At 37.8% G+C, this 14,372-nt stretch overlaps 1 protein-coding gene across 1 annotated transcript in view; it reads left to right on the top strand.

The window, feature by feature from the left end:
* The first annotated feature begins 8,873 nt into the window (after window positions 1-8,873).
* Window positions 8,874-14,372, top strand: part of LOC127437229 (anoctamin-9) — a 66,774-nt gene continuing 61,275 nt past the window's right edge. The window contains exons 1-3 of the mRNA XM_051692038.1: window positions 8,874-9,083; window positions 12,018-12,092; window positions 13,066-13,188. Of these exons, the coding sequence (XP_051547998.1) occupies window positions 9,051-9,083; window positions 12,018-12,092; window positions 13,066-13,188 (231 nt within the window). The 5' untranslated portion in view covers window positions 8,874-9,050. The remainder of the gene's footprint in view (window positions 9,084-12,017; window positions 12,093-13,065; window positions 13,189-14,372) is intronic.

Here is a 14,372-nt window from a genome sequence, read left to right as displayed (position 1 = left end):
GTGTTCATCGCCATAGCAACTTACGCTACATGACTAACCTACTCCGGAGCAGGTTTTATTCTGGATAACAGATTGCAAACAGATTCAGCTGTGAGTAAAGTGGCATCTCTGATGCAGTGAAGTCACTCCCCCTGAATCTCTTGCTCCAAATTAAAGCACCATCCTCAGGAAAATGTATACAGGTGCATCTCAATAAATTAGAATGTCGTGGAAAAGTTCATTTATTTCAGTAATTCAACTCAAATTGTGAAACTCGTGTATTAAATAAATTCAGTGCACACAGACTGAAGTAGTTTAAGTCTTTGGTTCTTTTAATTGTATGATTTTGGCTCACATTTAATAAAAACCCACCAATTCACTATCTCAAAAAATTAGAATACATCATAAGACCAATAAAAAAAAACATTTTTAGTGAATTGTTGGCCTTCTGGAAAGTATGTTCATTTACTGTATATGTACTCAATACTTGGTAGGGGCTCCTTTTGCTTTAATTACTGCCTCAATTCGGCGTGGCATGGAGGTGATCAGTTTGTGGCACTGCTGAGGTGGTATGGAAGCCCAGGTTTCTTTGACAGTGGCCTTCAGCTCATCTGCATTTTTTGGTCTCTTGTTTCTCATTTTCCTCTTGACAATACCCCATAGATTCTCTATGGGGTTCAGGTCTGGTGAGTTTGCTGGCCAGTCAAGCACACCAACACCATGGTCATTTAACCAACTTTTGGTGCTTTTGGCAGTGTGGCAGGTGCCAAATCCTGCTGGAAAATGAAATCAGCATCTTTAAAAAGCTGGTCAGCAGAAGGAAGCATGAAGTGCTCCAAAATGTCTTGGTAAACGGGTGCAGTGACTTTGGTTTTCAAAAAACACAATGGACCAACACCAGCAGATGACATTGCACCCCAAATCATCACAGACTGTGGAAACTTAACACTGGACTTCAAGCAACTTGGGCTATGAGCTTCTCCACCCTTCCTCCAGACTCTAGGACCTTGGTTTCCAAATGAAATACAAAACTTGCTCTCATCTGAAAAGAGGACTTTGGACCACTGGGCAATAGTCCAGTTCTTCTTCTCCTTAGCCCAGGTAAGATGCCTCTGACGTTGTCTGTGGTCCAGGAGTGGCTTAACAAGAGGAATATGACAACTGTAGCCAAATTCCTTGACACATCTGTGTGTGGTGGCTCTTGATGCCTTGACCCCAGCCTCAGTCCATTCCTTGTGAAGTTCACCCAAATTCTTGAATCGATTTTGCTTGACAATCATAAGGCCGCGGTTCTCTCGGTTGGTTGTGCATCTTTTTCTTCCACACTTTTTCCTTCCACTCAACTTTCTGTTAACATGCTTGGACACAGCACTCTGTGAACAGCCAGCTTCTTTGGCAATGAATGTTTGTGGCTTACCCTCCTTGTGAAGGGTGTCAATGATTGTCTTCTGGACAACTGTCAGATCAGCAGTCTTCCCCATGATTGTGTAGCCTAGTGAACCAAACTGAGAGACCATTTTGAAGGCTCAGGAAACCTTTGCAGGTGTTTTGAGTTGATTAGCTGATTGGCATGTCACCATATTCTAATTTTTTGAGATAGTGAATTGGTGGGTTTTTGTTAAATGTGAGCCAAAATCATCACAATTAAAAGAACCAAAGACTTAAACTACTTCAGTCTGTGTGCATTGAATTTATTTAATACACGAGTTTCACAGTTTGAGTTGAATTACTGAAATAAATGAACTTTTCCACAACATTCTAATTTATTGAGATGCACCTGTATATTTCATGAACTTATATATTAAGATTTTATATATAAAATCAAATCACTTTTATTGTCACACAACCATATACACAAGCACAATAGTGTGTGAAATTCTTGGGTGCAGTTCCGAGCAACATAGCAGTTGTGAAAGTGATGAGACATATACCAATTTACAATAAACTTCAGATTTACACAACACAATTAAAATCTAATATACACATAATTACACACAACACAATATACAAATAATAACATACAATGTACATTATACAATACACACAATATAGAATATACATTATATAATAAAAAATAGTATATAGAGTATATATAAAATGTACAGTAGGTTGTATTGTACTGTATTGACATTCAGGCTGTCGGTTGATAGTCAGTTGCCAGTGTGTTGGTAAGAGAGATTTAATTATGATAGTCCAGTGTGAGATAATAAGATTAATAAAGTACAGTGCTGATGTATATTGATCCTGAGAGATCAAGAGTTCAAAAGTCTGATTGCTTGAGGGAAGAAGCTGTCATGAAGTCGGCTGGTGTGGGTTCTGATGCTGCGATACCACCTGCCTGATGGTTAGACTTGTAAATTAAGATATAATAAGTTCAGTAGTTCGCAAGTTAATGTAATCCTGCTTAGAGGATAGTTTAAACGTGTGTGGCTTGCTGTCCTGGGTGAAGGGCTCGAGGCTTGACCTGAGCCCGAATACCCCTTTCTGCTCTAATGTGCTGAGTGGCTGCCATGCCTTGTTTGTTTACTGTTACAATTATGAATGTTGCCTACAATACTTACATAATATACTGCCTTTTGCAACATGATGAACAATACACTGCAGCCTCCAGGTGAAAGTAAAGTATATAAGACAGAAATATATTAATGCTGTTTACAACAAATCCTCAAAGTAATAATAATAATACTGTATCATACTGTATCATAACAAAAAACAGGAAAACAATAAATAACTGTTGGATTATACTAATAATAATAAATAATAACTGAATTCCAAAATGTTAGTGAGTGAAGTAGTAGGTTTTGCAAACCCTGTTCATTAAAAAAAGGGTTTTGTAAAAATAAATGTAGGTAAATACTGCTTTTTTTGTCACTGCATTGTCAAAAAAACATGCATTAATTATCTTTAACTAGATTTTTATTTCATTAAACATTTTGAATGTACTTGGCTACAATGGCTGATGGGATGAATTATTATAAATTATGATTTAAAATCAATTTTATGTAATTTAAGCAAAATTTTCTAAATGGGGCCCTGGGATCGTCGGTTGCTTGGGGCCTCAGAAATCGTATATGAACCCTGATAATTATGCCCTTGTAACACAGCTTATGGGTATGCATCAAATTTAGACACCGCGTTGACTTTTTCTATAATCCGCACAGAATTATACAGACCCGTTGCTCTTAGGAACTAGAACAAATGGGCTGGATCAATCACTGTGGGATTCCTCTATTACCCCATATCGAGCATTGCATCCAATTCTTCCCGGACAATTTTCTTTTTGTGCTCGGGCAATCGGTAGGGATGGCTACGTACCACCACCCCCGGCTCGGTCTCGATGTGGTGCTGAATGAGGTTCATACGATCCAGTAGAGGGGAAAACACTTCTGCAAACCCCTGTTGCAATTTGGCAACCTCTGCGAGTTGATACTGTGAGAGGTGGACTCCGCCAGTGACCGGGGTGAAATTATTGTGTTTTGTATTCACCTCCAGCCCGAGCTCCGCCCTCTCCGGAACTACCGTAGCCAACGTCACAGGGACCGCCTCCCTCCACAATTTCAGGAGGTTGAGGTGATATATTTCACGTGTGCCCCCTCTATCGGTTCGGTATCGAAGATTCACATGAGACGAGGACTCCAGTTTTATCAGCAACCTTATTAAAGCCGTTTTATTCTACAGACGGTCCCCTCATGGGGGCCGCCATGTTAGGATCACAAATTTATTTTATAAAAAATAAATAAAACTGAGCATCACCTACACCAGGGTTCCCCAAATAGTTTTCACCAAGTGCCAAATTCTGTCAACAATACAAAGTCAAGGGCCACGGCCCTCTGTAATGACCAAGTGTTTGTGCTGCTGCTATTATTATTTTTATTATAATTATTATTGTTGTTATTATTACTATTGCTATTATTTAACACTTTATTATTTTATTAGTTCTTTTTCTCAGTATTAGTAGCCTGTTTTATTTATTCAAACAATTATGAACATTTTGTTTGTATACAGATAAACACAACTTTGCCTACTGAAACAAACATACAAAACTTTAATGAACAATCTGGATATCCATGTCATCCATGCGAGTCAACTGTTCCTGCCCATCTCCAAACGGGATCTACTCCCTGCACTTTCCCTAATTGCAGATCAATTAATAGACATATTAGTATTAATATTGTTATTGTTCTAAAGGATAATATAACAGAGTATCACATTAATTTCAATAAAGAAGAGACCGTTAACCAGTGTTTTCTTTTATATTATCTTTACTATTATGCATCATTTTATACTGTACTATACATATTACTCTTAATGTACACGATTCCACGTGTATTTGTATCACAGTACCTTGTGTTATATTATCCAGGCATTAATCCAGACATTATAAAAAAAGAAGATGGGTTCGGGAGTCCGTGTGGTATATACTCGTAGTAAAATACATGTGCAAATATAAATAGGAGGTATATTTATGCAACAGCACTCTTTACTCATCTCACTCACTTAAAACACAGATTATATACTCCTCAGAATGAATCAACACCATAAAAAGAACATAATGAAACAGTTATGCCAAACTAGGTAAATAAATGCTTTAACATTGTTCAACATATTAATCTCTAAAAGCTGATGGTGCAGACAGGAGACTGGTATAAATGTTTGTAGAACAGCAACAGCACCACCTACTGTACAGGAGTTAAATTGTTTTTCGTGTTTATTTTTTACGGACTCTGTGGGTGCCTCTCATAAGGCTGCAGCCTCTTTAGGCTGGATATCTCAGCTGCCACATCATCAGCCACCGTGAAGGCCATCTCAGTTGTGAGGACACTTGGAAGGCAGCCTCATTTCACAGCCTTCATTTGCCATATTTTGGAGGATGCATCAGGTGTATCCTTCGTGGCCTTCAATTACCCACAACCCCTTGCACATGTCCCAAATTTTATATATATATAAAAAAAGGGCGGAAAACGAGTCGCGTGACCGGAGGCGGAAACCTTTAAGGCCCAAACATATTGTACGTAAATAGTGAGCGCAGACACATCTTGCTACATGAGCTCGATTTCAAGCGTTGTTGTGTTGTGAAATGTGTCAGAGCGCAATTCATAACCTAACGCAAGTACACACTGTATTCTCAGCGTTGCCACAAGGTGTGCTACAGCGGATTTTCTTTTTTCAATCAACAACTGTCATGGCGGAGCACCAATTTGAGGAGAGTCTTGCCGAACAAGTTAGATTATACAAACATATTTTTCTGTCATCTTTCAGCAAATACAAAAGCACTCTCCTCAACTGTCGACATGCTGACTCCACCACATCTGGTTTTGTGGTGCCTAAAAAACTCTTTCACCCCTTGTGGTCCAAGGTTTGTAACCGTACAACGGGACCACACATTGGCCATGTGCTGGCAAAGCGGTAGCGTCTGCATTTATGTACTTGCGTGAAGTATGTTTAGGCCCTTATGATGCAGCTTAATTTTTTTTTCTCTCTCCTCAAGTTTTTATTTGCATTTGTAGCAATGACAATATGTAGAAAAATAAAAAATGCAAGCAGTTTAGACAAAATAAATTAGAAGATACAAAGCACAGGGGCCTGGATAGCTCAGCAAGTAGACGCTGACTACCACACCTGGAGTCACAAGTTCGAATCCAGGGCATGCTGAGTGACTCCAGTCAGGCTTCCTAAGCAACCGATTGGCCCAGTTGCTAGGGTAGGTAGAGTCACATTGGGATAACCTCCTTGTGGTCACTATAATGTGGTTCTCGCTCTCGGTGGGGCGCATGGCAAGTTGTGCGTGGGTGCCGTGGAGAATAGCATGAGCCTCCATACACGCCAGGTCTCCGCGGTAACGCACTCAACAAGCCACATGATAAGATGCGCGGATTGACAGCCTCAGACCTGGAGGCAACTGAGATTCGTCCTCCACCACCCGGATGATGACTTGGTGTGCATAAATAGATAGATAGATAGATAAATAGATAGATAGACAGACATATATTGGTAGCCAAAGGTTTGGAATACTGTACAGATTTTGCTCTTATGGAAAGAAATTGGTGAAAAATTCTTAAACTACTTCAAAGAGTTCTCATCAAAAAATCCTCCACATGCAGCAATGACAGCTTTGCAGATCCTTGGCATTCTCGCTGTCAGTTTGTCCAGATACTCAAGGTGACATTTCACCCCATGCTTCCTGTAGCACTTGCCATAGATGTGGCTCTCTTGTCGGGCACTTCTCACGCACCTTACAGTCTTGCTGATCCCACATAAGCTCAATGGGGTTAAGATCCATAACACTCTTTTCCAATTATCTGTTGTCCAATGTCTGTGTTCTTTGCAATTCTTCCCAAAAGGCCTGCAGCCCTGAGTCTTCTCTTTACTGTTGTACATGAAACTGGTGTTGAGCGGGTAGAATTCAATGAAGCTGTCAGCTGAGGACATGTGAGGTGTCTATTTCTCAAACTAGAGACTCTGATGTACTTATCCTCTTGTTTAGTTGTACATCTGGCCTTCCACATCTCTTTCTGTCCTTGTTAGAGCCAGTTGTCCTTTGTCTTTGAAGACTGTAGTGTACACCTTTGTATGAAATCTTCAGTCTTTTGGCAATTTCAAGCATTGTATCCTTCATTCCTCAAAACAATGATTGACTGATGAGTTAGAAAAAGCTGTTTCTTTTTTTGCCATTTTTGACCTAATATTGACCTTAAGACATGCCAGTCTATTGCATACTGTGGCAACTCAAAAACAAACACAAAGACAATGTTAAGCTTCATTTAACGAACCAAATAGCTTTCAGTAGTGTTTGATATAATGGCAAGTGATTTTCTAGTACCAAATTTAATAAGCAATTTGGCATGATTACTCAAGGATAAGGTGTTGGAGTGATGGCTGCTGTCTAGATTTGATCAAAAATGACTTTTTTTAAATAGTGATGGTGCTGTTTTTTACATCAGTGATGGTGATGGTGAATTACAGTACCAATTTCCTTCCGAAACAGCAAAATCTGTACATTATTCCAAACTTTTGGCCGCCAGTGTATATTACAAATAGGGATAGATAGATAGATAGATAGATAGATAGATAGATGGTTAGATGCCTTATTTAACACATTACAGATTAGTGTTACAACAGTACCCAGTATGAGGACAGTTGCAACAAGTGAACTTCTTGTCTTCACACAAATTGTGGAAAATAGAGACTATGGATGGATTTATTTGGATTATTTTTTATTATTATTTTTATGTATTTTGTAGGTAGATAGATAAAGGCAATAAGGCATCAGTCTGAGAAAGTGTTACAACTGTAATCGGCAACCTGGTCTCATAGTCAGGGGCGGATTATGACTAGCAAGGGCCCCGTGGAGACTGTGCCATGTTAATGTTAATGCATAACGTAAACTCAATGTAAATATTACAAATTATGCATACAAAAAACAAGCATGTAACAAAATGTGTGATAAATGTGTAAACTTGTAAAATTTAATAAATGCAGAAGGCTCCTACAGTATCGATACAATGGTTTGGTGAAATTCGGCAAAGAGTTCAGGCAGTTCTGGCTCGTGCTGCTATATCTTTTCTAACTCATCTGAATGATGGGGTGCATTCCATTCAGAAGTGATCATTCCTATATTTCTTTCTTTCTCTCTTACTGAAAGACCAGTAAAATTATGAACTTTAAGCATTTAAAACTATTTTAGACTTTCAGACAAGGTTTTGTCAGACCAACATTATAGTTTGTCTCAACAAACTTTACGTATCTAGTTTAATCAGTACTTTTGTCCCACACAAAATAAAATATCAATATATTTTTTTTCCCAACCACCTAAGCCAAGTTATTTTTTAAAATGTAGGGCAAACATGCAGTTATAGCAATGAATAGTATAATAAACATTTTTGTTCAACAGCCCTTTTATACAAAGAATAAAGCTTAATCATATAAAGCCTAACATATTTAATAATAGTCAGACAATTATATATTTTTAAACCTGTTTAAACCTATTTTTCTCTAAAATAATGAAATTTTAAGCACATTGCTCTAATTCAATAAATACTCATTTTGAAATATCAGTACCAATATAAACTCTATTGTTAATTTTTATCAAAATCAGCAAATAGTTCACATAAAAAAGATGAGTGCATCAAAATATGAAGGTTACTATTTTGGAAATTATATTACAAGGTCTTCTACTACCAGAAGAGCATGGAAACTTTCACCAGTAGACACAGTAGACATGGTGAGTGGCTCAAAAAAATATAATTAGAAACTGGATGGCAAAATTGACCTATAAGAGGGCTAGGGGCCCTCATAGTCACAGGGCCCTCTTGAGGGGGCCTTGAATAAGCTGTGGAGCCATATATAAACATTTGTTTTCAAAGTTGATGGGCCACGAGACCTTGCAGCCCAGGGCCCCCAAAGGCCCCTGGTAGTCAAGGGCCCCTAGGCACTGGCCCCATTGGCCCGGTCCATAATTCACCTATGCTCATAGTGAAAACGTGACTCTCTAGGTACAATTCCCTGCAGTTTCCAGGAGAAACTAACACTAGAGGCCCTATAACAGCTGTGTGTTTTATTCACTTTCACTCAAATCATGTCTTTAATGGCTGATTATTGCTTTAGTAACACGTCCGGCAGGGGCCGCATTCTACCTCATGTAATAGAGCTTCTGCTTCCATCTAGTGGCCAGCTTTTGAAGTGCATGTAATTCAGACAATTATTGACTGCAAAATTGGATCGTTTTTTTCTTTTTGGAACATCAAATACATTGTTTATTTTTATTTTTTTGCGCTTTGCTATGTGATCACCCAGTGCCAACAAGCACGTCATTCAATAAAGTAAAACGTTTCGTGACATCACTACTGAGAGTAAACCAGCGACATTCCTCAGAGGCAGTTTCAAGTGAAGCCAACAAAAGATGCAAGTTCCTTGTAGCAGCACGGAAGTGGTTTTTGAAAGCGTTTCCAATGTTTCTTTTTTCCATTATGTTTGTAATGGCTAATAAATAAAGAGTTCCTCTTCATTGATGGGTGAATGAGATCCCGTGAGCCTCCTGCACAGCTGACACGCGTGGACCGGAGCCCACTCTCATGATGGCACGCAAAATAAGCCACAGAAGACAGGTAACTACTAACATCAACTAGTTTCTGCCTTCTACTCTTAAACTATTAGTGCTTTAACCATTAAGTGCTTCAAAATCTGACAAAAACAAGTTTCAAAAAATAAGCTGAAAGCTTTGAATAATTATGATTCATGTTTTTGTGTCTGATTTAAAGAAGTGCGGTATAAACCAGGCAAGAATTATGAGTTATGAAATTATTAACACTGTCTAACTTCATGTTCATGTTCACTAAACTGTCTAGAAAATCTAGAAATATAGGCTATAAAAAACATGTATTTAATACTTAGTCTGCTTAATGACTGTATTGTATCTAAAATGTTTTCGAATCCTGCAGTAGTTTCTTTATCTTGATAAAACCAAAGGAAAGAAGAAAAAAGTAATGGAATCTCAGACATACATTATCGTCTTACACACAATGTCATATGATCCTTGGGCAACATCATAATGGTTTGACTGCTCAACACTACTCAAGAGTACAAAGAGTTACTCAAGCTGTCATGAATAAATTGTATTCATATTACAGTCTGGACCTTGTCAAGGAACACAACATGTTCTGTCTTCCCTTACCTATCAAAATATGTGCTATTGTGTTTCAGTAGCTCTGCTTCCATTGGCGTGGGAATGTTAATGCAGTTCTAATGTCTTCAAACTAGTTTTAGGGAGGGTTAAAGAAAAAAAACAAAAAAAAACATTATTCATAGCTAAACACATTGACTCTCTACAATTAGATCACTGTATCAAAGTATGTGAACTACATTCTAAAAACAGCTCATACAGTGCAGAAACAATGGAAAACCCTCATGATTGATAACTGAGTCACATAGATGGTATTTCTGGTATCTCAGAGATGTATGGAGGGTGACTTGGGACAGCACCATTTTCACAATGAACTGTAAGCTTAGTCAGTTGAATGAAAGTGGAACTAGTAAATTACTGAACTTTCCAGATTAAAATACATTTGTATTCAGGCCAGTGTCAAATAAGGATGTCTGAGATATTAAAAAGGAGAAATCTTCTAAAAATCTACAACCCCAAAGTTGTGACACTATGGAAAATTCTAATAAAAAAAGGAGTGATCTGTAAATTCTATTCACACGGTGCTATATTGAAAGCACTACTACAACACATTATTTGATGTTTTATCTCGTAATTGTTTTTTAATATACACTCATTTCAAATCAGATGATTGCAACATGCTCCAAAAAACAGTTGAGTGTTTACCACTGTGTAACATCACCATTTCTTCTAAAAACACTTATTAAGCATTTTATATTCATATTTCTACATCATTGCCACAGGGCTGCGCTCTTTTGAGGTCTTATCTCGTTAGTTCATTAGGGCTGCCAATTGATTTCCATTTTTAATCAAATTAATTACATGACATGTTGATTAATTAATACAGTTATTGCATTGACCTATATTCATATTAGCTAAGAAAGGCCCCCAAGTAAAAATAATTAAATATAAAAAATACATAATAATTGAAATATTTCAATCTGTATTCAGATATTCAGATTAAAATATATTGCATTATTGTGGCAGATGTGTAAAACTTTGATTAGATTAATACAAAAATGGCTTTAGAAATCAATATATTGTATGTTTTATCACCATATCACAGGGAGTTCGTCAAATGTGTCCTGTTCTCATAGGAAGTGTTTTTACATTCCGTCTGTGCTATAGATCTTTAGTTGGTTTTAGTCAATCCATATATAGTACATGCATCAGACGGATGCTTTTGGAGCATCTCACTGGATTTTAGCATCATAAACTTTATGTTTTTAGGGCGCTGTGTCAATCGAGATGCATTATGTTGTGCTGTGTGTGTCCAGCTGTCAAGGTCGCAACCAGTGTGAGAGGCTCTCATTCTGTGGCTGCTCTGCTTGGTTCCATTGTACAAAAGGGGCCTCGGTTTGTTTCTGGCAGGCAGCAGATGCCCTAACCACACCCGGTAAGGCTGAGTACCCTGCCAGGAACAACCTGAGGCACCTCTCTCAGGTACGCGCTCTGCTTGTGAGGTCTGTTTAGGCACGCTAAATTCCCCCTGCTGACGCAGCTCATAAAACCACATTTCAAGCATCATTCGCTGGTAGGATAACATGTACTGTACTTTTATTATAGTATTTACGTGCAAGTCTGGAGTCATGATTAATTGTGTTCTTTTTTTTACGCATTTCTTAAAAAAAAAAATAATAATAATAATAATAATAATAATCACACTAAATTAATGTATAAAATCAACAGGCCTATATTGTATGTGACATAAATGCAAAAGTGATGGAGTTCTGTGAAAAGTTCAGATTCTAAGCTTTCAAATGGTACACAAATGACTATTTATGTATCCAGGGACTTTAACATTTAAAGCGTAAACTACACTCTTGGCCCTGCCCAAGTAATATAGTTTCTTTTCCAAGGCTGTTTGTGATTGCCAATTATGGTATAGAATGTGTGGTCACAGCTGTGTGTTTATAGTCATAAAACTCCTTTAATCATGCTGCTTGTTGAGGAGAAGTGTGCTATTACTTTTCTAAGAGATCAGAACTACAGTTTTGTGGCTCTTTTTAAGCTCTTAGCAACACCTTAGAAACCACTCAAAACACCTTAGCAATGGACGAACAAATACTGGGAAAGTTGTCAGGACAGCCCTATTATTGTGGCGACAAGTTTGGACAGGCAACCACCACTCACATTTTCTTCAGAAATCATAAAATCTAGCTATACAAAATGTATTTTTATATAATTGTGCCCAATGCACTTCCAGTTACTTTGTTGTACAGAACATATTGATATGCATTTGTTAGAACTTCACTTACCTGACTACATGTTCCCAACAACAGGGTGAATGATAAAGCCCAATTTAAGGTGAAGATCAGGTTTAAATTTAAGGTAAATCTCATCGTAATCATTCTGAACTGCATGTATTGTGCTGTTGTAGGGAAGCATTGAACTGTTGGAGACCTTTGGAGTTGTAAATGAGAATGGTATTGAAAACCCATCAATGCCACCAGTGGTAAGGCCAACAGCACATAATACCAATATACACCCAATGTACAGTGGGGTCTAAAAGTCTCAGACCATGCTTATTTGGCATTTGATTTTCTAATTTAATACATATCTGACCTTTTGCACAAAGGAGTTCACATGGTCAGTGTCACAATTTTGCTTATTTTATTAGAGAATTACTGTAGGAATATTGTCGAATGTTAAATATTAACTCTTCTTTTTGTCATCACATTATGCCAGGTTTAAATGGGATTTTTAATGTAGCATCAGACTTTTGTGGACCCCACTGTATTGACCTGTTTCATGTGACTTCACTGTATGACCACGCCGCCATGTTTGTGACCAATATTCCATATACATTCATTGTGCTGCGCTGTGAGATGTGACAAAAACCTTCTTCAGGAGTTAAAAGAAGGTCTTGCATTCATACAGATGGGATCATCACAGACTTTTTTTTAATACTGTGACTAAATCAGACACGAAAACAACACAAAAACATTTGTAACTTCAGAATAAGAGATGTTTATGGTGATTTACTGGTGGGCGTGTGTACTCTCCGGTCACACATCAGACTCTCCGGCATATGGAGATGAACCGTGGATAAACTACCTTTAAATGTCTGTGAAAGTTCAGTTTGCCAATATTTGTGCTGTCTTCAGACCTGTATGAACTTTTCCTGGGACTTGGCATGGATCAAAAGCAATTTCTGATGTTTTCTTGATATGATTTTTCGGGTGTTTTTCCATTCACCGCCATTGTTTCCTTGTTGTATAAATATGGCGGCTGTGGGGAAAAGTGACGTCACTGAAACAGGTCAGTATGTTCAAAACAGCTCATTCACACAGAGAAAGGAATGTCACTACATTTATATGAAAATTAGTTTGTACAAATGTAACTGTATGACATATAAAACGTGCAAGGTTTTCCAGTAATGTAATGTAGTAGTATTTCAGCACTGACAACTTTCTCTTTGACCCCAGCAACCTCCTATGTCCTTCGATTACATTCTGGTGGCAAAAACTTCAGATGAGGAGGACAAACATCGCAGCAGAAAACAGATAGCGTTTATTGACGCTTTGAAAGCGAAGAAATTAAACATAAGTGTGAGTCTATTTTGCTTTTTTCTAACTGAAAGCAAATGAAGACTAGAAGTTTTTTTCTGGGAATTTCAAAATAAAGCAGATGTAATGCCTTGTTATAGCAAAGTAATGTTCCCCTTTTTAAGATATGAAAGTGTAACTTACTTTTATTTCCCAGCAGCTGGTTATAGTAGCATAATTGCTGACACAGCAATTAAGTGTGTAACTGCAATTCTCTTTTGCACAATTTCATTGCTGTTACTTTAAATATAATTTGTTATTTCTTTGTTTCTTAATGTATGCACATTAATATGTGAAAAGTAAAGATACATTGATGAAGGATGGGTCAAGACTTGCCAATTTGCCAGTAGATGCATCAGCAAATAATCCAGCGCTGTGAGAACAATGTTTCCCAAAGACAAATTGGAAGTACTTTGGGAATTTCACCCTCTGAAGTGCACAGTATAGTTCAAAGGTTCAAGGAACCCGGTAAAACCTCGGTGCGTAAAGGGCAAGACCAAAAAACCACTTCTGAATGCAGGTGATCTCCGATCCCTCAGATGTCATAAAAACCATCATGTGTCTGTAATGGATATCATGAACATGGGCTCGGGAATACTTCGGTAAACCTTTGTCAGTCAACACAATTCATCGCTGCATCTACAGATGCAATTTAATGCTTTACAGTGGCATGCAGATATTTGGGCACCCCTGGTCAAAATTTCTGTTGCTGTGAATAGTTAAGTGAGTAGAAGATGAATTGATCTCCAAAAGGCACATTCTTTTCAACATTTTAAGCAATATTAGTGTATTGTTTTTATTTTGTACAATTTAAGAGTGAAAAAAAGTAAAGGAGCACCATGCAAAAGTTTGGGCACCCCAAGAGATTTGAGCTCTCAGGTCTGCAAAAGACCTTAAGGAACATTTAGCAGACTCTGGAGTAGTGGTGCACTGTTCTGCTGTGCAGCGACACCTGCACAAATACAACCTTCATGGAAGAGTCATGAGAAGAATACCTTTCCTGCATCCTCACCACAAATGTCAGTGTCAGAAGTTTGCAAATGAACATCTAAACAAGCCTGATGCATTTTGGAAACAAGTCCTGCGGACTGATGAAGTTAAAATATAACGTTTTGGCCGCAATGAGCAAAGGTATGTTTGGAGAAAAAAGGGTGCAGAATTTCATGAAAAGAACACCTCTCCAACTG

The sequence above is a fragment of the Myxocyprinus asiaticus genome, chromosome 48, assembly GCF_019703515.2.
Source record: "Myxocyprinus asiaticus isolate MX2 ecotype Aquarium Trade chromosome 48, UBuf_Myxa_2, whole genome shotgun sequence".
Classification (NCBI taxonomy): Eukaryota; Metazoa; Chordata; class Actinopteri; order Cypriniformes; family Catostomidae; genus Myxocyprinus; species Myxocyprinus asiaticus.
Note: the sequence above shows the minus strand (reverse complement) of the source record. Positions and strands in the feature narration are given on the sequence as shown.